We start from the raw sequence: 22,429 nt of genomic DNA on the forward strand, positions 1-22,429 counted from the left end.
GGGCAGTGCAGTGACTAAGTATCTGAATAATGCAACACACACTAAAACATAATTAACATACAGCAGTTACAGTAAAGCTATTCATTACCCACTGTTTGGAGGCAACAGATTCTTCCTTAATTGTATGCACAAGATGTTAACTTTCCATCAAGTTCAGCCACGTTTGTTGTTCTGTGTTTCACTGCTACTGTTTCAAATAAAAAGAACAAACACAATACAATCAGGTTTCCAGCAAACCATAAATACAGATCTATTGAAGCCAAGCCACCCAAAACTGTTTTCACACAGTTTGTGTATCCAGCACACTCAGACTCCATTCAACCAAACACACTGGAATCTTAAACAGAAAACAAGACATTTATAGGGAGGATATACAGAGATTTATTTAATCAGGTTTATTATTTACAGTTGAGATCACTTTCACATACTACTTTGCTACTCTACATGGCTACGTTGTTTCCAAACCAATTGAAGGTCTACAGTCTAACAGTTCACTCAACACATAAAACGCTCTTCATAGAAAAATGAAATATTTCATTATAGAACAGTAGTGCATACATTATACTCCTGAAAAGCCAGCTTGTATTTTAAACCACTAATGTTTGAAAGACTGGATCTCTGAAGGTCAAAATTGCAGTCACATAATCCTAAAATTGGTTAGTTTTTTTTCCCTACAATTTCTTTATATATAAAGTATACAGGACTTAAGTATTTTCCTCTTTTTTAAAAGTGACACTGGTGAGGGGCAAGATTAAAACATTTTTTTCTTCTCAAATTAAATACAGCTGGCTTCCTTTGTACAACTTTGGCCAGAAAAGTTCCATGTAGTGAAGGTTTAAGACTTCCTCTCTCTATATATGCAAGAATCAGCCAGTTAATGCTTAGAGGTAATCTACCAAAGTAGGCACACATCCTTTGACTTTCATATCAACCAAATTACACTTAACTTGCAAATGGTTCTGAAATTAGAAAGTTTACTAGCATACTAAAACATTTAGATACATGAATAGCTGGCTAAAACAGTGAAAGTCACAGGTAATTCTATGGGTTGTGTAAAGCTGTTGTTGCCCGTCACCAGTGCACAGTGCGGCTGCCCTCATGTTTGAAAGGTGTGCTTGGAATAAGCTGGGGCAAGAAAGCTATGGAAGTAAACCTGGCCCATTCACCCTCCAGGGAATTGGGGGAAGATTGAACTGCATGTTGGAATTCTCTTCTAGGCATAGGTTCCACCAGCAATAAGCAGCTCGTAGGCAGGATCCCGACTCCTCCTACATAGAACTATACAGGCACACAACATGCCCAGAAGCTGGGGAGAAAAAACAGAGAACAAGCTTGAGAACAAGGGAGATGCTTCAAGAGATTCAGCCTCAGCACAGACTGCCAGCATGCTTCAAGACTGGAACCAACAAATGGCAACAAACCACCCTTCCTGAAAGAACCTCCTGCTGCGAACTCCCAGGGCCACAAACTTCAGCCTCATTTTCTTACAAGATTACCCTGGACATCTAAAACAAGACCTTTTTTTTTGTCAGCCACTTGTATTCTGCCTCAGTAACTCAGATTCAGATGGAAGAAATTCCTAGTGCTTTTTAATGAAAGGTACAGATTTTTAGATACCGTATCTGGTATAGAAAATTCAAGCGCAACTCAAATGCATCAGCTTAACTGCTATGATGAGAATGGGCTTTTGAAAGAGATTTCATGGAACTATCTCTCTGTGAACATGTCATATTAGAAAGCTGAAATCTAAGGCAAATAATGCCCTTTTAGACATGTTAAAATTCATAATACCACAACTGTGCTGGCATGCTTACCATGATTTAGGGTATGATCACCCTGTGTCCACTTACAAGACTTAAACCATGTGAAAAATCAGGGATACAGGGCATGGTATTTTAAAGAAGCTGCATGTTTACTGAAGGTAGAATAAGACTGTACCAACTAAAAAATAGCAAGCATAGTGTTGGTGGTTTACAATAGTGTTGGTAGTGTTCTGTGGTTTACAATAACTGGCAATAGCTTCTAGTAAAGTGTGAAATTGTATTGATTTGGTTGCATGCATGGAAGTTTATACACAGATGCAAATAGGACAGGAGCTCCTGAAGTATCTCTGGATTGGAAAGCACCACTCTGAACACAAGTTGATTTCTTAAGAAAGAACCCACTCCAAAAAGACACCACAAAAATCCCCTCAGACAAGAAAGCAAGCTAGAATGAAATGGGTGAGCACACAAGTGTAGAATTTCCTCTCTGATACAGCAGAAGCCCAGTGAAAGTAGTACTGGGACAAAAGGAGAATTACTGACTTTTTAAAAATACAGGCCAATGCAAACATCAGATGTGTAACATGTTTTAAAATTAAATGATGGTAAACACATTATAGTACTCCAGTCTGCTGAGTACTGGAGTAGACTGGAGTACTGAATGGTACTGAGACTGAAAACAGAATGGTGAAAACTAAAGACTGAAAACAGAATGGTGAAAAACGCTAAGTGGTTAGGAAGAGGCATGATGAAATTCTAGTATGAGCTTTTTAATTTCCTGGAAAGGAACAAGCTGTAAAGATATCTTCTTTGTCTGCAGTGCATTATCTGCTTTGGATCTATAGCAGAAACCAGCTCAGGTTTAAAAAGCATATAAAGAGTAACACAGTATGGTACTTGAGCTGTTGGTAAAAACAGCACCTTTCTTCACTCAGGTGGTTCCAGTTCACAGACTGACTCCTAAATATATTAGCACAGAATCATGAAATGGTTTAGGCTGGCACAGACCTTTAAGGGCCATCCAGTCAAGCCCTTCTGCAACAAGCAGAGACATCATCAGGGTGCTTAGGTTCATAAATTTGTGTCAGAGCAAGAGGAAACAAGTCACATGGGAGAATGACTGGTCATGGGCACAGCCCTTCCCAGTGAGGAGGGAATATCTACAATTAAACCCACTTCAGTTACACTTGTAAAATGGAGAGTTATGGGAGCTGCCAGTGGCTACAGAACTCTCAAGAAGGCTCACAGTCTGCAAGTACAAAAACTTCTCTGCTGTTCCAAGCCAGGATAAAATGAGAAGTGTGATGCAGAGCAACACCTCCTTCAGTCTTCTGCTAGAATTCATTCTAACCATGTACATCAAGTGAATAAAAATAGATCCAGCACATCTACAGCTATTTGCACAAAGACAACCCTGTTCAATGACTCCCTGGAGATATTTAATTTATACAGTTGTGTGAAATCTCAAGCATTCAGGTACTACAGTAAAACCCCATGCAATTAACTTCTGAGTTACTATTTAAACCATTTATATCCTTTAGGAGGTCTCTGAGCATATTCCTAGAATTCACTATAAACAAAGTGACTCACATAAATAATGTCTGTAGAGAACATTGAGGTATTATGTCATTAAAAAAATGCTAGCACCTCTAAACATTTCAAGGCATCTGAGTCTGTTTCTTTGGTTGCTATTTAATACTGTGAACTGCTATTTTAGACATCTGTGTTGAGGAAGGATCCATCCATCCTCCTCTTCAACAGCACTCAGGGAAGTTTAAACACCTCCTGCATTCAGGAGGTTAGTTTAGGTTTTTTATTAATTTTGGCTTTAATTTGCCTGCTAGCAATAACTACATTCAATCTTTCCCCAAACCAGTTTTGTACAAAAACTCACTGGCTGTATATACAGGTGCCCTTTGTAAATGATCACCAGCCACAAAAGCTGTGTCTCTGCTCCCTTCAGTTTGCTCCTAGCTATTAATAGTTCTGTGCTGTCACTGTGGCTGGGACCAGGGAATTATTGCACACTGGAAGATCCCCATGGTAACTGAAACATGAATATACCAAAAATTGCTTCTATGCAGAAAAGACTAAGTTGCTAATAAATTTCAAGCCTTGCAAAAATACTCCTCTCACTCTTTTAATTTTAAAGCAATTACTGAAGGTTAAATTTGTTGACTATAGGCTACCAGAGGTAATGAACTTTGAACAGCTCATTGCATAACAAAATAATCTGTTCAGAGGGGACTGTGCAGCCAGCAAAGGGAAGGTAGCAAAATTTACAAATGGTAAGAAAAACATAATCATTCCTCTAAGTTTACAGGGTATGAGCCAAGTTGCAGCCATGTGCTGAAGTTTCCATTCTATCTCCCTTTCACTTAGCCCACAGACCATTCTGCTGAGAAGTGAGCCAAGTACATACTTGAATTCTGTATGGCAAAGACAAAGATGTCAGAACTTTTGTCTCAAATTTCAGGAGATAAATAATAGAACATTTTGAACAGAAGGGTGCAAGCAGCCACACTGGCACTGCAAGCATGTGTCAAACTCTGGGCCAGGGCCAGAAAGGATTCTAGCTGTGCTGCATTTTGGGGCAGGCCTGTTCATCAACCTGCAAACTCCAGAACTAAGAATAATGCCTCCTCTTGGGATTCTCCTCAGCCAGTTTCATTAGATACACTTTTATCCTGACATAAAAATTGGTCAGAGTAACTATGGTTGTGGTAAGACATTAATTTTCAGTACACAAATACATTTCATTGTTCAAGCAGACCAAGTATTACTTTAACACCTAAAGCTTTAAGGAAAACAATTAAAACTATACCTTTCCTTCAGGAGACTGAGCACAGATCTCACCAAATTTGAAGTTCCAGAGCTGAAGTAGTCTGGCTCTGAACAGTTCAACATGAATGTATACAGTACTATGAGTACATCCTTGTAACATTGAAGCACAGAGGGAACCCTCTTTTCACAAGACTGTTTGCAAAAGATTATTTACCTTCAAACATACACTCCGGCTCAAAGGCTGCTTTTGAAAACAAAAGTGCTTACATTGTCAGACTTGACAGGTATGTTTTCTGAATTCAAATGCTATTAAGAGCACTAAGGTAACTTTGAAATCAGTTTTTAAGTCTCCTGGGATCCAGCATATGTACTACATTGCTCAGAGGCCATAACATAGGCACAGTCTGAAAAGAATGTTATTAATGTACTAAGTTTGCCAGGTGATGAGCGTTGAAAATTTCAATTTTACAAATATGTTTGGGAGACAGTTCTAGTCTTTTTCTTCCTTAAAATTTAATAAATACTAATACACAGGTTAGTTTATTTCCTCAGTTACCTTTTTTTATGGCCAGGGTAACTGTAACAAGGTTCATGGAAGAGTGTGCAGTTTAGAGCCTCTCTGTTCAAGTCCAAAGCCCAAGACACACAGCAAAGCTCAGTTGCATATGAGCAGAGCACACTATCAAAAACCTTTGTGTATCTTCTGGGTGGTCCTGACATTATTTATACACCATGAAGCATAGTTAAGATAATGTACCTCTTAAACAGCATGAAAAATGAACTGTTTAAAAGTTGGAAATTAAACACTATGCAAACTCCTCGAGTGTTAAATGCCATCAGAGGACATTTATGATACTTAATACCTAGATAATTAAGTTTTCATGAAATAATTTACCATTTACATCAGAGTGGATTACTGCATATAACACTGACTGTTCAGCTCTAACAGAATATATCCCATAGCAGTGGGAAGTTCTGTATTAAAGGGCAATATCTGTATGTGCATACCTGTAGTTATCTGTACTGCAGTTCAGATCTAATTTAAAAGAAGTTAACAAATAAAGAACATTCTCTTACCTGAATAGCAGCAAATGCTAGTGCTGCCCAGATGACATACATCATGATCTCCTGAAGCTTCTTTACAACCAGAGCCTCACACCCCTGAAACAAGTAGGCTTCTTATGTATCAATCTGGCAACCATCTTTAGACACACCAAAAAACCCCAAAAGCATCACACAGGGCAGAAAGATAATGCTAATACTAAAAAAAGTAATTATATGAAAATTACTCACAGATGAAAAGAGGAGAGAGAGGATTAACTACATCTACTTTCTGTTAAAGCAAATACACCCAAGATTTCATTTCTCCCAAAGAAAATGAATTGTGGCTGTGTCAGTTCATGTTGTGGCTGCCTTACCTCTGAATAAAGGTCCATGGGGCGGGTCAAGCTGCCAGTGCAATTGCTGAGGGCTGCTTTGCAACAGCTGAGGGGCACACTGTTGTTTTTAGTTTGTTTGAACCAGATAGTATTCTCCCAGTCTGAATAGTTATGGATCCCACAGCAGCGCAGCTGGAAAATCAGACAGGTAAAGAATTCAATTCTAACTGCAATACCAGGAGGACAAGTATATTATGTTCCATTGCAGAAAAACACTTAAGTACTACATATTTGAATACAAGCACAAATTGAGAGATAGCTAATTATATAAAAATGTATCTCCCCATCAGCAGTAATATTAATTTTAACAAAGGTGAACTATTTGTTGTCCATTCAGCAATTTCCTAGACTTGTCAGAGTGGAGGGAGGACATCTGCACAAGCAGCAGAGCCACAGCACCTGTGTTTTAAGGGCAGAAAGGAGTGGAAAACTGGCCTGTGTTGCTGTCTCACCTGCCTCTGTACATAGTCAATAGCACGGCTGGCTGCGTCGGGGTTGGTGCCGTTGTATCGGTTGTACACTTTCCGAATGCTGTGATCAACTTCATCCTCCACCTAGGAGGGGCAGGAAAGCAGCTGCATTAGCACAGTAGCACAGCTTAGGGAATATCATTTTGCTTCCAGCTACAGCATTTCAAGGTAACTCCCCATCACCTGAAATCACCATAACTCAGTGTACAGCTTCCTCAAGTTCAACCCTGATTTTTGCTAAGATGTTGCCAGCTTGCAGCTACAGGAGAAGGAAAATCCAGGCAGCTACCTTCCAGATCTTGCCCTGTCTCTCAGAAAAGGAACACACTTGTCCTGTGGCACCGTGGAAGAGATTTCATGAAGTTAAGGGCTGTCCATAAGAACATGCACTCCCTTCTCTACTTCAAGGTCCCAAACCAAAACCATTCTAACCATCTGGGCTAACTCATTCCCCTTGGGACTACGAGGATATTGGGATCAAAAGGTACTAAGTCATACCACCCACTCTTCTGGCTGAAGCACAGGTAACTGGTTGACCCTACAGTGACCAGGCTCTCTGTTCAGCCCCAGTCTCCAGGGCTTCCCAAGGAGCAGTACATTGTGTATAGCAACATTTACTGCAATAGATTTTAGAACCACTGTAACTGAGTCAAGATGCTGTCAAGTACATGTGTTAGAAATGGATGCCATTTAAGAACCATCACTTGTCCCCTCTAAAGGCATTCTATGATGCCTGGTTTGGAGGAAATCTTACTAGAATCTTTTAAATACTATATATTACTGTAAACTATTACTTAAATAATACACAGCTTAGCATAGATAAACATTTCTGCAATTTTATTATTAGCTCTGATTTGATTTTTTTCTATCACATTCAACAGGAATTATGTGCAAGGAATGCAATTTTAGGATTGAGCACTAAGCATGCATATTCTTCACATTTGCAAGCTACAGTAGGAAGGTCTTGTCAACACATCATTCCTTTAAATACTTCAATGGAAGATTTTTATGCAGCAATAGCACAAGCTGAATTCCACCACCACCCCCTCTTCAAGAATGCTGCCTACTTCAAGATAGGTATGCATAAAAGTCAATTTAGCCTGCATAGGTAACTCGTTTCAGACCAGTTCAAAATCAATTGTTTGATGATTTAACTAATTTGATTTACAACTCCAACTCGTAACAAAACAGCTGTTCAATTGGTCATATACATTTTGAAATAATTTATTTAAGTGCTTGTTTGTGCATCATTTGGCTTGCAGTTCAATCAGGGCAACATTATGCCTGAAAACCATGCAAATTCCATAAGATCCAAAGAGAAATCACGAGCTCTAGTTAACTGGCAGGTTTAGTGAAAAATGAAGAGAGTGGACCCCTCCACCCAGAGGAAAAAAACCTGCAGGTCCTCAAACAACCAAGCCTGTTTAATCCCTACTGGCACTTCCAAAAAGTCTGACTTTTCCAGCTAAGGAGCAATGCTGGAAGGCTCTGCAGCAGCTCAGCTCATCTCAGCAGAGCCTGGGCACATTTCACACCATTCTGAAAGAATCTGAATAGGATCAGCACACAGGTTTACAGAGGTGTGCTGGAAAATTAAACAATTTAAAGATCAATAATGGTATCTTAAGAAAGCACAGTGCCACTTCCTTGAAGCATTATGCCCAATGTTACAACTGCTGTGACTTGAATCTTTCCTTTGTATGCAAGTTCGTAAGGTGAACACAAAGTGCTTCTAACACGATTCAGGTGCCTTTAGAAAAACCAAAGCAAGGCTCCCACAGATGCAAAAACACTGTCAAAAACAACAGGCCAAAATTAACAAAGCATAAAGCTGACTTATTTATCCTGCAAAAATAATCAGAAGGCTAAGCAGACTTCCCCTCCCAGCTCACTGGTAATAAATTTATTTCTGTTGCACTTGAAACATTAGTTTAAGATGCTAGATACTCTAGGGTACTAGAAAATTGCCATCTTTACTAACAAAACCTGTCTGTCCTTTCCAAAGATTTAAGGCTCAGTTTTCAAATACTGACTTCCACAAACAGCTTAACAGGCTGCCACCAAAACCAGACAACCTTCCCTCTTTTCCCAAGCTCTGGCCCTGCATTACCTACTGCAGTGAAAACTGCATGAGAGCAAACCAAAAAAAGAGAAGCAACAGAACACACAGCTGGGCAAGGCTGATCCATGGATCTGCTGTGAATACTGCTCACTGAAAAAGAGCAAGTCCACTCAAGATGGGACCATGGAAGACAGTAAGATGACTACTGCTTAGTCCAAGCACATCCATGGTAATTCCTGCACATATTAAAGTATTCCTCTGCAAGTACTGAAACAGAAGAAAGCCATTCAGATCAACATGTAAGAGCCCACTTCCTACCCCCGTGGAATTGCAGTGCTTTCCTCAGTGGCTTCTAAGGCCTACTCCCACTACAAACCTAAGAATCCCCAAAGATCATCTCAGTTCACTGCCAAGATACCAGAAATCAAATGCAAAGCATGAGAAAACATATTGTGAGTTCAAGCATGGCCAGTAGAGCACTTCTGTTGAAGCAGCCTGTTCTAAGTGTCATGCACCAGGTCTCTGACACAAACACTTCAAGGTTGTGTGGTCACTGCTGGCTCCAAGCAGCCTTCCCTGGGGCCCAAGCAAAACCAGCTTGGTTTTACTTCCAAGCTCTCCCCATTTGTTCCAGGACAGCAGGAGAAGGCAAGGAGGAGAGAATGCTGAACCTGTGTTGTTCACAAAAGGCCAAAGAAAGAAATGGCAGTGTAGTTTAGCTTGCTGGTAAGATATCCCTGAGTGTCCTACACTGCAAACATGCTGCACATCACAGCTAAAATGACTTCTGTGGCATCCCTCAAATCATGTAATATATTTCTATTATATATTATGCTAGAAGAAACACATCTAATTTCATTTTTTCTGGTCCTGTTTCTTAATTCTATTAAACAAACAATGGAAAAAGTTGTAATTTGTTTAGCTGTAATCCCTGTCAACAACCTGAGTAATGCTGGAAAGTATACATTACCCATATTCAATCTATTTCATTTTATTATTATGCAGTGTTAGTTTGCACACCAAAACACATGACAACCCTGAAGTTGCTGCATATCAAAAAAATATGCCCCATGTTCAAACATTGCATAGCCTCAGTCATTCACAAAGTCAAAGCATAAACAAATTAGAAGACCATCTGGAAAAATGTAAAGGTATTAATTACTGTGACTCCCTTCTCCTGTTTAACTGTTAATGATGTAGGAAATTTTTTGCCTACAAGATAGCTCTCTGCATTCATGTTCTAAATGTTAAGGATCTGGTATCACAAATGAATCCACTCAGATGTCTGATTTTAATTCCTTTAACACCCATTAACAGTTCTACAGAATCAAACAGTAAAGATTACACTTCTGTATTATGGTCAGAATTATTACTGAAGCTGAGAAGCTCTTACCTTTGCTCTGTAAATGTATCCAAGAACCACGACCACAACTTCGGTGATAAAAACCAAGAGCAAGATGATCACAAACTGCAAAATACAATCAAAAGTGTTTGTGCAAATAGTTTCATTCATTCACCTAATGAAAGGCTCCATGTAGATTTTTCTATTGAAAGTTATTTTTGCTGTAAGGTTTTGATTTAACAGATAATTTAATGCAGGCACTTAAATTGACCAAATGAGCCCAGAATTCATTCAAGAAACTTTAGTGTTCACAGCTTCACCAAGTAATAAGAAGCTGCCCAGTCAGGCAAGTCCAGTTGTCATTAGTACTGAAAATACCATACTGCAGGTCTTTAATCAAGTGCTTCTTTCAATTTTCTTTGTTAAGATAAATAGGAATGTCTCATCAGAAAGGCTACCCAGGCAGTTACTTAGAGTGGTAGATGGACTAAGGGAATGTTTCTTCAGATTAAGCTCTGTGACAACTGGAAAAGACAGAAGCTATGCATTTGTCTTGCTGTATTTAAGAGCACTTTTAAAGAAGTCTACACAGCACTCAACAAAAGAAGCCCCAAACCCTCCTGTGGGAACAATTCAAACACAGCCTCTCCTCTTCCCTACCTAGTTTTCAAGCCAAAATTACAGCTCAAATACCTGGAAACACAGGGCATAAAATACTGCCAACCAAGTGTCCCAAGTAAGCCATGAAGAAAATAATCAGGCCTTATGACAACCCTTAGTTACTCTGATACAAGACACTTAAAGCAAGAAGGCTCCTGAATCACTTCTCTCCCTCCAATTCAGCTTTTCAACCACAACAGATAAAAGTGAGATTTAAAAACTGTTATGACTTGATCATATGGTTCTACACTTTTTAATGAGATTACCACAGTTCTAAAAAAGGTAAAACTGAGACGCCTTCTGCTGCTACAACTGTTTAATTTAACACCTTTATTCAGAACAGAAAATTTAAGTAAGACATTCCTAAAAAAATGAAGCAGATAACTTTTAAGGCCATAAAGAGAAAACTTCAAGTAATATTTTAGGAGTTTATTAAGAGAGAAGGCAGGCAGGTATACACCAGGCCAAGGCTCTGCAGGGGCTGTGCACTCACCGTAGCCAGGCCACAGCGGCTCTCTCGGATGGTGGCGCAGCACCCAATCAGTCCAATGATGAAAAGCAGCGTTCCCACAGCTATGATGATAACAGCTGGGATTAGTGTGTAGACATCTTCAAAGAAGTGATCATAGTCATCATATGTGATGAACACATAGGCTCCCACGTAGCACAGGATGCCTGCTGCTGCCTACAAGAGGCACAAAAGCATGGTCAATTCCTTGGAGCACCCAAGCCCTTCCTTCAGTAAGGTAACAATTATTTTAACAAACACCATAAAGTAGCATTCCTCAGAAATGTTGCCAGTTACTATCTATGACTTACTGTTACAATAAAATAGACCTACACCTTGTGAACTTCAGCCTCTGCTAGAGAAAGATGAACTGCTAGAAACAACATCATTTCTGAAGGGTTCACAGAACTGGAAAAATCTGATTCCAACCAGAAAGCAGGCAGAAACAAATGCAAACCACCAACTACTAAAAGGCAGAAGCAACTGTCTACAGAAATGTACCATAAACTTGCAAAATCAATGTTCTCAGAAGGATTGTTGTACAAAATGGTCCTTTTTAAACAAACAAAAAGTCAACTTAAAGTTACTGCAAAATAAGCCCTGTAGGATGAATCTCTCACTATACACATTTAAACAGTAACACACAGCTCTCACATCCATCTGCCATGACCTTGCCTCCCTTACAGTTACAAGGATCCCAAGACATCAATACCTTCCCTATCTTTAGGCTGAGCAGACTTAGTGAAAGAGAGACAACTGTTGCTTGAGGAGCCAACTAACACACATTTATTTTTAAATACAAGGGCCTTATCAGTTTGTGCTTTACCAATGTCCTTCCTAACCACCCTCACACTTGCTGCAGAACGAAATATCAATTTGCAGTGATGGACAATATAATCTGAATGTTCCATGACAGGCTTTTCCAATGCCCCAGTAGAAGGCCGAGCTAGAACAATGCACCCAGAAGGTGCCAATGGCTCAGCTATGAGCTGGGGAATTCCATTCTGCTGTGAAGGGTGGTGTCCCTATTACAAACCAATCCATCCCCTGGACACCAGAGCTCTCTCAGCTGGCAGGTGACACACTGCAGCTCCAGTCTGAGGGAGAACACTGCAGGCTGCCTGCAGCCAGTGCTCACACCTACCCCCTCCTCCCTGCCAGTGAAGAGGAGGGCAGGCACGCATACAGCAGCTTCCAGGAGCTGTAGTACTGCAAGGCTGCATTGTGCTGGTGTACAATCAGAGACTCACTCCAGATTGCAGTCTAGGAGGACATAATCTAGCCCAGCTGCTTGCACAAAGCAGGCTCGACAATGAATTCAGACCAGGCTGCTCAAGACTTCGTCACAAGTCTTGGAAGCCCTCCTTGGGAAGCCTGTTCAGTGTGGCACAGAACAAGATGAGCCCCAAGACAAAAAGGTACCCAGGATTTCAGCCCTGTTTGCCACTACATACCAGATGTATTGCAACATTACTGCAACTCCTTTCTATAAAACAATAGCACACAACCACTACCAGAACATTACTTTATGTATGGAATATTCCCTGCAGCACTCTGCTACAGAAACACTATGTCAAAGAAAAAGATATTAAGAGCCAGCTCAAAAGTATTATCATCTGCATGGATTTGAGCAATACATTTGACCTCCCCACCTCTCTTTCTGCAGCAGAATTGTGTACTCTGCAGGAATCTTAAAGGCATCCAGGAGGCTCACATTCATCCAATAAAAGGTGCTATGTACATATAAGGAGAGGGAAAACTGAAAATTCAGTCACAAAGACCAAGAGCAAGACACCTTTTTCAGACAAGAGTGAACAAGCTATCACCCCCTTGCACAGAAGATGTTGAAATGCTAATCCATCTGTACAAACCCTGCCATATTAGGTACAACATGGCAAAATGCAGACACACACTTTCTGTACACAAAGCAAAGATTCAAAGTAGTGTCACTGAACAATGGAATTACATTAACTGTTGCCTAGCAATGAAGCCTGTGAATGGCAGGCCAGTGATGTAATCCCCTATTTCTAAGAACTAAAATGCTTGATAGAAATATGGTATGTTACAAGGTAGCTGATGAAAACCCACAGCTGTGGATGGCATCCACATATACCACAAAGCTGAAATCAGAACCATTTGTGAACTCCTTTGTCCTTCTTTTGTTGGAATTTAATTGGCTTCCTCTTTGTTTAAGAAAAATCTGGATCATAAACTGCATAAGCACATGCATTTGAAGAATGCATGTATTTGAAGTAAAAGGAGATTAGCCTTAAAAAAAAAAATAAATCTGTCTACAGGTGTTATCTTTCCTTCCCTACTTCAAGAAGCACAGGCATTTTAACAAGCATTGCTTTTGCAGCCTTTAGACAGATTAAATGCTGCCTGGCTTGAATACTTCATTAAATCCCTTCCACACATGGTACAAGAATGACTAATCATGCAGGACAGCCCTGGGCCTTAGGTTTACTTCTGAACAAATGTCAAGGAACTGGTGTTTCTGACAGACACTGCCCCCGTGATAAAGTGACCATACTCCTCAGAGTTACTGCTGTTACCTCTTCAACAAGTAACGTGCACTGGGGGAAGGTCCTGAGAGCAGAGGTACCTGCTGGAGCTTGCACAAGGTTTGAAAGCCGTGAAGACTAAAACTCCTTCCCCATGTATCACAGTTGAACACTGGTTTTGAACAGGTGCAGGACTTAGTCTGTCACACAACAATGAAAACAGCAACACTACCAGGTGAGTTTACATAAAAAAGTTGAGATGACCTCCCTTCCCTTTTCCTTTCACATCACAACCACGGGACTGTTTATTTCAGCCTGCTCTATGCCAGCAAGGGGGAGATCTCAAGTGCCTTAGGTGGGATGAGAAAAGGCTTTTGAAGCAATCCTTTTTGCAGACCTTTTGATGATTTTCTCTTACTACCTTCTAGCTTGCATCACTGGAGTGTGCATCCTAGGAGTGTGTAAGAGGAGTGACTTGAGGTGAAACCAAGCCAGAAGACAGGAACAGTTCCTGTGCTGACTGCTCAGAGGTGTTCAGTCAATGGGACTGCACAGGCCCGAGGTCCCTCCCTCCTCAGAGCTCAGCAGCTCCAACAGGAGGTCTCAGCACACAGGACAGTGTCATCCACTGATATAAATGACATAAACACTGTGACAGAGAAGACAGTTCTAACCACACAAAGTGTGCAGTTTATGTTGACCAGGGCTGCACCAGTTAAATGCACATTTATTACCTGTTGCAAACCACGTACAAAGTTGAATACATGTGTTTTCCAAAGAAAAAAAACAACCCCAAACCAACTGACTCTCCCCCACCTAAAACCAAACAACCCCCCCCAAACCACCCAAAATAGTACCATGTGCTTAAACCATCCAACTCAAGATAGAAACCATCTAAGGAACTCAAAGTCTATACAGACACAAGGATAACTTACAAAAAAAAAATTATCAAATAACCTAGATCTCAATGCTTACCATCCTGCAGAGTAAATAGAAAATCTGCAAAGTCCAACCTTGCTCAAGTCAAAGACAAATGAATATAAAGCTACTGTGTTTGCAATCATGTACTTCCTATCGTTAAATGGAAGCCAAATATATGAACTGCACACAGTTCAAACAAGTCTTTGATAAACAGGGCTTGAAGGAAGAATTCTCCAACTTAATCTGCTCAATGCTCTGAATAGATGGCAGCAGTTCCTGAATCTGTGCCAGGTAGCATGCATGCTCTAGGGACATGACTGGTTATTCAGCATTCACACATCCTTTTACAGTTGTCTGCATCTAACTCATGGTTCTGAGCCTAAAGCAGCACACTCTTATTTTAGGATGAATAAACCTTTAAAAACACTGATATAAAAGTACAGTCAATGAATACAGCTCATTGCAAAAGGCTTGAGCAATTCAACATCCTTTTCATCAGAAGCAAGTTTCACAGACACACAGACCTCTCACAGTTCAGAAAACGATTGATTTTACTGCTTTGGCTGGAACCTCTGTGGAGTTATTAAAAGCTCAACAATTATGCACAGAACTGGAGGGAAAACTGGAAGATCCAATGACACAATGATAAGCATCACTCAACACATTCTGGAAAAGCCCAGTTAGAAAGGGAGGTTCTTTGAGCAGTCTTTGGGCTGCTGTGACACAGCCTCCTAAGCTCATGGCTACTTCTCCAAGTCAACTTTCACCTCCCTCCAGCCCTGAGGGGTACAAGGCTGTGCACTGGCCAGCTGCAGCTTGCAACAGCTTCAGGGGTTTAGTTTGCTTGTTTGTTTTCCAAATAGGCTGCAAACACACACCAAGTACTGTTTTCATGTTTTCAGTAATGCTCACACACTGCAGCAGTTTGAAAGCCAGAACTGTGGCTACCTAGGATAATGAGTGTAAGATATTTAAACTTGTTCCACTGATCATTTATTTATCAACCATGGACACTGCAGCTTCATTTACAAGCAAATTCCTCCTAACACTACCCTAATAATGTTACTGCCAAAGAGATCAGATCAACTCTACTTACATGTTCATACTTTTACTCTTCATCTTGCTGTGGAATTTTCTTCACTTTGGGACAGACCCTAACAGAACACACAGAAGTTCTGCATTTCTTTTGTGGCACTGTTTCAATTCACTTGGACAAAGAACAGTATTTGTCCCTTCAGAGTCTATGTTTTATCCACTGTTTTAAGAAAAACACATACTCTCTGAACAAGAAAATGAAGGTAGCAGCAAAGTACTGTATCTTAGGAGAAACCACACCTGATATTCAAGGTGTGAATGCTCCTCTTAGGCAAGAAGATTATTTCACATTTCTGATAAGGACACCTTCATAAGAAGGTGTACTGTACTTTTATATCATATATTCATAAGAAGGTGTCCTTCCTACTGCTGCCAGCTTTGCCACCGCTGATTGGTGAATGTTGATAGCAACACAGACACCACTCCAAACCAATTATTCATTCCATTAGGGAAATATCTTTCAAGCATGGGATTGTTAACTGCACCCATTGATATATTCTGACAGATCATCTACATCATCTTTGATAAAAAGAACCTAAGGAAAAAGTGAGAAAAAAAGCTTTCTAAACTAACAAACACTCAGCTTTTCTGCCTGGATCCTATCCTAGGACAATTTTCCCACCATGTCTATTGCTTTCCTCGTGTTAAATGTGAGTGTCTCTTTGTTCTCACTGCCTTTCTAACAGATTTTTTAAAAAACAAAGCACATGTGTACTCCAGGACAGATTTTTAAGAGTCTCCAGTTATATCAGTTTCATCCTTTCTAATGCTGCTTTTGTCTATGCATACCAACTCCTGAACATTTCCTACCCACAAGCAAGAACACTGGGATTGTGGTCTGCCTCCAGATTTCTGGGCTTCTTAGAACAGTACCTAAATAAGTGGGTTTTTCCCACATTTCTCCATTATTTTTGACTTCTAGGGTATTTCAGACATTTTTGGTTCTTTCCAACACTAGAGTACTCATAGCCTGATTACTGTCATAAAAAGAAGGGGATGACAAAAATTTTGAAGTCTTCCTTTGTTTTCTGTTCTTCAAAATTTATTTCCTTAAGCTCAGAGGCCCAACAGGATCTCTCTGGGGTTTATTTCTCTTTAGTCTTTTCAGCACTTCACTGCTGTGTATCTCTCTCTCTCCACTCCCCTCCCAAACAAACCCACACCCATACTTGATATTTCCTCTGGTTCCTGAAATTGATGCATAACCAGTTTAGAACCCAATGGTTTCCTGACACTCTTATCTTTGTTCTCAACAGTAATAATTTAACTTGAACACTGAGCTCTGTCCTACAAAATCTTTTGGGAGAAGAAAGACAGCAATTCCATTCAGCTCTGTAACACAGTTAAAGCTATGTTAAAGGCTTAGAAAACAAGCAAGCCCTGTAAAATTCAAGCAAGCCAGACTGCTCTGTCTGTAGTAGCCACTTTCAATTCTGCAGCACCGGGCCTGGACACCTCACATCCCAAGGCTTTTCAGGCTAAAGCAAAAGGCTGAGCTAGGCTGATTTTTCATTCAGCATTACACATTCCAAGTGCCACTAACTTCAAGATGTGGAGCATCTGAGTATTTCTACCTCTTTAGAAGCCAAGGTAACAACACAGCCATTCTTTTCCACCTATTTAGTCAGCAGGGCTGTAACTCGAGCTGTGCTCCACTGTTCCCAGGTTCCTTGCTCTGCAGGAGAACAACGATGATGGCTCTGTGCGTCAAAGTTCAGGTAAAGTGATACTTCAGTTTCCTTGTACTATTCAAAGCTATCACATTTAGCTTTGCAACTTGGCTTTGTTAGGTATTAAACCTTTTCAGCTCAAGTCCAGATGCCAAAAATCCTGAAAAATCCCAGGCAAAGACCTGAAACTCGTCCTGTAAGGAAACATGAATGACACTACCATGTTGCTTAAAAGCAAATCAAAGTATTTAATACTAAAATTCAGGACCTGGCCCATGTTTGCTATCTGAAAATTCATATTCAAATATTGTAAGAAAAATTACTCAGAGGGCACAACACTTGAGAGTTTTACATCTTTATTTTTTAATTAAAAGAACTGATTTTTTTTTTAATGCACAGGATTCCAAACCATTATAGAATCCTGAAGAATACACTCTCTTCACACTACCATAGTGGCAGAAGCAGAAAATGTTACATTTTTACATCCAGAAGCAACTGTCTGTCAAGACAAAAGGGCTTTGGACAAGTAATCCCAGTGAAGTTACCTTTTGGATTAATTATCAATTAGAGTCTTTGATCACCAAAGAACTCTCAAGAAATTTGTTTTGAAGTCCAGAGCAGTGCCTATTTTCAAGCTCACAACAAACTGGAGAAATTACTGGGCTTATTGCTATGTGTAAGAAAGTGAACTCTAATCTTCCTTTCTATTACTAAATTTGAATCAATTTTCCCATTGCTTCATTTTATTTTTTTTCTACCAGAAATCCCTAAACATATTACATACACATTGACTGCTGCAGCTCCTCTAAGAAAATCCTCCATTTCCCCATACTTTGGCCACTGCATTGTGGTGAGCACAGATCTAGAAAGTGTTTGTGCTCTACAATCTCTCTAAACAATCATACCAAGAATGTTTTAAACCAGCTTAGTCAAATGAACTGTCCAAGTAATGATTTCAAGCCAGCTGAATGAATACTACAAGAACTTAAACAGTTTGCACTACTGAGTTGCAAGTATTGTAGAAGCAGAGCTCATTCCTTTTCTCGAGGAGAAGGACAGAGGTGAAAGATAAAAACCTCAGCAAGCACAGGATATCTGGCACTATTTTAGCAGAGCAGGCTGTCAAAGCACATCAATTCCTTGGGAATATAAAATAGATTCCCTTTCCTGAAGTAAGACCACATGGAACTCTGAATATTTTATCATTCTTTCCTATGAACTAAACTAAGACTGAAAACATTTCTTTAGCATTTTTGTCTTCATCTCCTCTTCATACTGGTTTCAACTGAATTATGCAAGTCACACCATGAAGCCTTAAATTAAGGGCACACAAATAAACACATTTGACAGCAGTCTTTAGGTATTTGTTCCAGGTAAATATATTTCTTTCTCTTTCAAAATTATGCAGACCTTAAACTTAGGAGGTGTCCTGAAGAACATGCTTTTCTCAAATACCTTACTATAATTTTTTTTGTAATTAGTTATTATCTACACTTCATCAAGGTAACAAAAAAAATCTTGCTGCTTAGGAAGACATATAAGTTACATTACTTCTGAGCTGCATAGTCTTTCACATCACAATGACTTCCTATGCAACACCCCTCCTTAAAGGGCTCAGCATCCCCTAAATGAAGTCACCAGCTGAGCAAATAAATCTTGGGCAAACTTAAGGTAAAGGTCAGCTGAAGGACTGGCTTTCCTTTGCCATTAATCATACCTACCCCAAAATTAACTCGCAGAAATGAGACACTAAGAAACTATTAACCAGATCAGTACTCCCTGGTCTAAGGAGGGCAAGGTTTAACTGATCCTTCACATCAATGCATGTCTTGGTCAAGTATTTTTGACCTTCAACACTCTCTGACAATCACCCAAAACTCAAGCACGTGTGCCACACAAAATTTACATTCTGCTACTCTTTATGACTACAGTCATGATGCTGTTTTCTTACAGAACTGTATTTAAAAGGCAACATGGGCACCTACAGGAATGCACTCAATGCTCAACACCCCTGCAAATACAACTGAGCTGAACTGTCAAAATACCACATCAAAAATGTGGAAAGGTGAGTGAGGTCCATTCAGCTTTCTGCATGATAAACCAGTACCTGCCCTGCTTTTAGACAGCTTCCACAGCCTATTTTCATGAAGAAATAAAAATCCTGCAGTATTACCAACACGTAGGAAAGTATAGTTAATGTAAGAATTTTACACAGTAGAAAGATGCTTTCACAAGACAATAAATGACTTTCTACAGTGTCAACGAAAATTGAACAAGTAGCACAAGGCTCTTCAAAGTGAGATGAACTTGCAGAATTGCAATCAGTAGCTGTAGGTGGCAAGCAGTTGTCACCTGTCAGCAAGGTCTGATCTGCCACTTTCAGACTTGAAAGAAATTCCTAAAAGTTAGAACCAAGACTTCAAAGCATAACAAGCATATCTCTATTTCTTCACAGCACTGATACTTTTCTAAACATCTCAGTCATAAGACAGATATAAAATCTCTCTGAACATTCACATCCTCCCACAAGCAAGAGACCCCGGGTTGAGGGGTGAAGTTATAACCCACGGTGTAGTCACAACTTGCTGTTCCTACAGGTGACCATGAAGATAGTGATAGATAACACACAAGACTGGTATATGAAACCTTAAAGAGAGAGAGTAAATTTACAAAAGCAGCTAAAGGAGATTTCATAGTTACTTGACCAATTCTAGGCACTTGTCTACTGTCAAGTCTCGGGAAATCCCAATGATCTAATTATCAACATTGGAACTACAGCACGACAAGCACAAGATTTCTGTAAGAGCACAGAAGCACTTACATTGCCAACCAGAAGAGCACCAAATGTTAACATACACAGCTCAGTCAACAAATGAGCTATTGACTCTACCTTGTGAAAGAAAGGAACACCACTGCTTTCTGTAACTCACTTTCAGAAAGCCTGCCTCATTCTACATGCAGCTGATGAGCTGCAAGCTTGTTCCAACACAAGCAACCCAGTCGCTGATCTGCCAAAAAGCTATCAGCACTTGCTGACTTCTTCGGCTGGAGGTGGTTTATGGAACACAAGATTGATGACATTTTCGTTTGACGTGAAGTACATCTTAGCTAAATACCTGCCCATTTTAAATTAACTCAAGTTTGTCTCAAAAAAGTAACCAAAAATTGTAAAGCACGAAGTTCAGCATTACACAAAATACCTTTGACCCCACCACTGTATGAGAAGAATAATTGCAAACTCCAAGATGCAGCTAAATCACTAAATGCAGCAGACAACGAAGGATACCTATCACTAAGCTTCTGGAGCAGAGGAGAAACTGCACCTGGAACTTGTGCTCATTTACTCCAAACAGAGCCTCGTTTATATCAGCAACTACAGAAAAATCTGCTTCAAGGTGCCATTAAGAAGGCAACCCACAAAAACTGTGCCCAGTCAAAAACTTTTAAGTATGATGTAGGAGTCGTTAAAGAGCTTTTAAAATGTCACTTGCAAGTATGCATGAAACAAAAAGCCACACCCAACAAAGCAGATTCCAACCTTAGTGCTGCAATAAGAGATTGATGTCACTACTTTAAAGATAAAGAATGGAGCCTGTGCACCTCAGCCAGAATTACAAACTCCTAATCTGCACCACTTAAGGCCAAATATGCCTCACCTTTCCTGCTCCTCTCCCAGAAGAGCTGTATAGGCAAATGCCGGAAAGAATGCACAGATACGAATTTTCCCTGACCATGATTCATTTCCAGGCACCCTTAAGGAGGATTCCTTTGTAAAAATTCAGACAAGAAGAGTCATTCTGTAACGCTAGTAAGATTTCTCATGACTTTCAATAGTAAATGAAGCAGCTATATATAGCTACACTTCTATGGTCCAACAGCTTGTTACCCACTATTACGTTTTCGAAGATGTAATCTCGAACAGTTGGGACAACAGATATTCTGTTCCTGGAGCTGGGATTAGAGCAGGAATAATGCAGTACCTAAACGCACAAAGGGAATTCTTAAAAATCTACAAACTATTCTTAATTATGATTTATTTGAGAACTACGCTGTTCTGACAAGCCAATTATTACAACGAATACAATGCCAAGCTAGAGCCTGTTTGTCCATCCTGAAAAAGGTCATTTACAGCAACCTCCTGTCCTTCTTTTGTAAGCTTTTGTCTTACTGTCACTGTAGCCGTGGGAAGTTTCAGCGATGCACACACACTACAAAGCTAGAGGAATACGTGAAGTATAAATAGATAAAGAGCTATGTCCTGATTTTGTGTTACAGCCTCAGAAGAGATCGGTGCCCACACTGAGCGCTCGGGATGTCCCACCGCGGACAGCCCAACCCGAGATGGCCAAAAGAGCTACAAAAACCAACCTGGCTACACAAATTAAACTACCAGAGACCTGAGAAGCTCAATAATGCAAAAGAGAAAAGCTGCATGCGCTTACACAACAGCCTCTACCCCAGGATCCCTAATGCTCGTTAAACCTTCAAGGCCAGGTTCAGCTCCCCCAGCCTGGAACACGGCAGGAGGACTGCGAGGGAAGGGACTGCGCCCAGCCCCGAACCCCCATAGCCTGCGAAGGGGCTCGGAACGCCCGTTAAACATAAAAAGTTTAAATACGAACTGAACCCGTGAGGGCCCGTGGGGGGGAGTGAGGGCTCCCGGCTCCTGAGCGAGGCCCGCAGCGCTCTCAGGGCCAGGCTCCGACCTGGAACCCCGGAGCCGCCGTCTCTGCCGAGGCGCGGCCGGACTCACCCAGAAGATAAGGTTGAGGAAGACGAGGACGGTCTTGGAGGAGGTGATGCCGCACTGCCCCATGGCGCCGCAGAGCCCCGGCCCGGCCCGGCCCCGCTGCCCTCAGCGCCGCCGCACGTGACCGCCCGGCCGCGCGGGCAGCCTAAGATGGCGGCCGCTCGCGTCACGTGGCGCCAGGGGGCGGAGGCACCTAAGATGGCGAACCGCTCCCCCTTAAAGCGGTCCCGCCCTCCGGAGCCACCGCCTGGGCAGCTCTGATAGCGCCTTGTTGTGAGGGGGAGGTTGGTGCTGTTCTCCAGCCTCGGAACCCGGGCAGCAGAGTGGAACAAATACAGCCTCTGCTTCTCGTTCAGCGCCTGAAGCGATAATTTTCCGACTACCTTACGGTACTAAAACAGGTGATAAAAAACTCTAAACATTCACATCCTCCCTCAAAAAGCTGCACCGTAAAGCCGGTG

General features: G+C 40.8%; 1 protein-coding gene across 1 annotated transcript; it reads right to left on the reverse strand.

Moving 5' to 3' along the window:
* Positions 1-357: 357 nt before the first annotated feature.
* On the reverse strand, positions 358-22,155 carry TSPAN3 (tetraspanin 3). Its single transcript, XM_054641773.2, has 7 exons — positions 21,972-22,155; positions 11,014-11,205; positions 9,912-9,986; positions 6,439-6,540; positions 5,966-6,118; positions 5,625-5,708; positions 358-1,306 (listed from the first exon to the last, which is right to left on the reverse strand). The coding sequence occupies exons 1-7, from the start codon at positions 22,032-22,034 to the stop codon at positions 1,214-1,216; spliced, it is 762 nt and encodes a 253-aa protein (XP_054497748.1). The 5' UTR covers positions 22,035-22,155; the 3' UTR covers positions 358-1,213.
* Positions 22,156-22,429: the final 274 nt, after the last annotated feature.

The sequence above is a fragment of the Agelaius phoeniceus genome, chromosome 13 (genome assembly GCF_051311805.1).
Source record: "Agelaius phoeniceus isolate bAgePho1 chromosome 13, bAgePho1.hap1, whole genome shotgun sequence".
In the NCBI taxonomy this organism is placed as follows: Eukaryota; Metazoa; Chordata; class Aves; order Passeriformes; family Icteridae; genus Agelaius; species Agelaius phoeniceus.

Coding starts and splice junctions, on each gene's coding strand:
- TSPAN3 (XM_054641773.2), bottom strand. CDS start 22,034: ATGGGGCAGTGCGGCATCACCTCCTCCAAGACCGTCCTCGTCTTCCTC. Junction 5,709..5,965: donor CCATGGACCTTTATTCAGAG/GTAAGGCAGCCA, acceptor TACTTGTTTCAG/GGGTGTGAGGCTCTGGTTGT. Junction 1,307..5,624: donor TAGCATTTGCTGCTATTCAG/GTAAGAGAATGT, acceptor TTTTCTCCCCAG/CTTCTGGGCATGTTGTGTGC.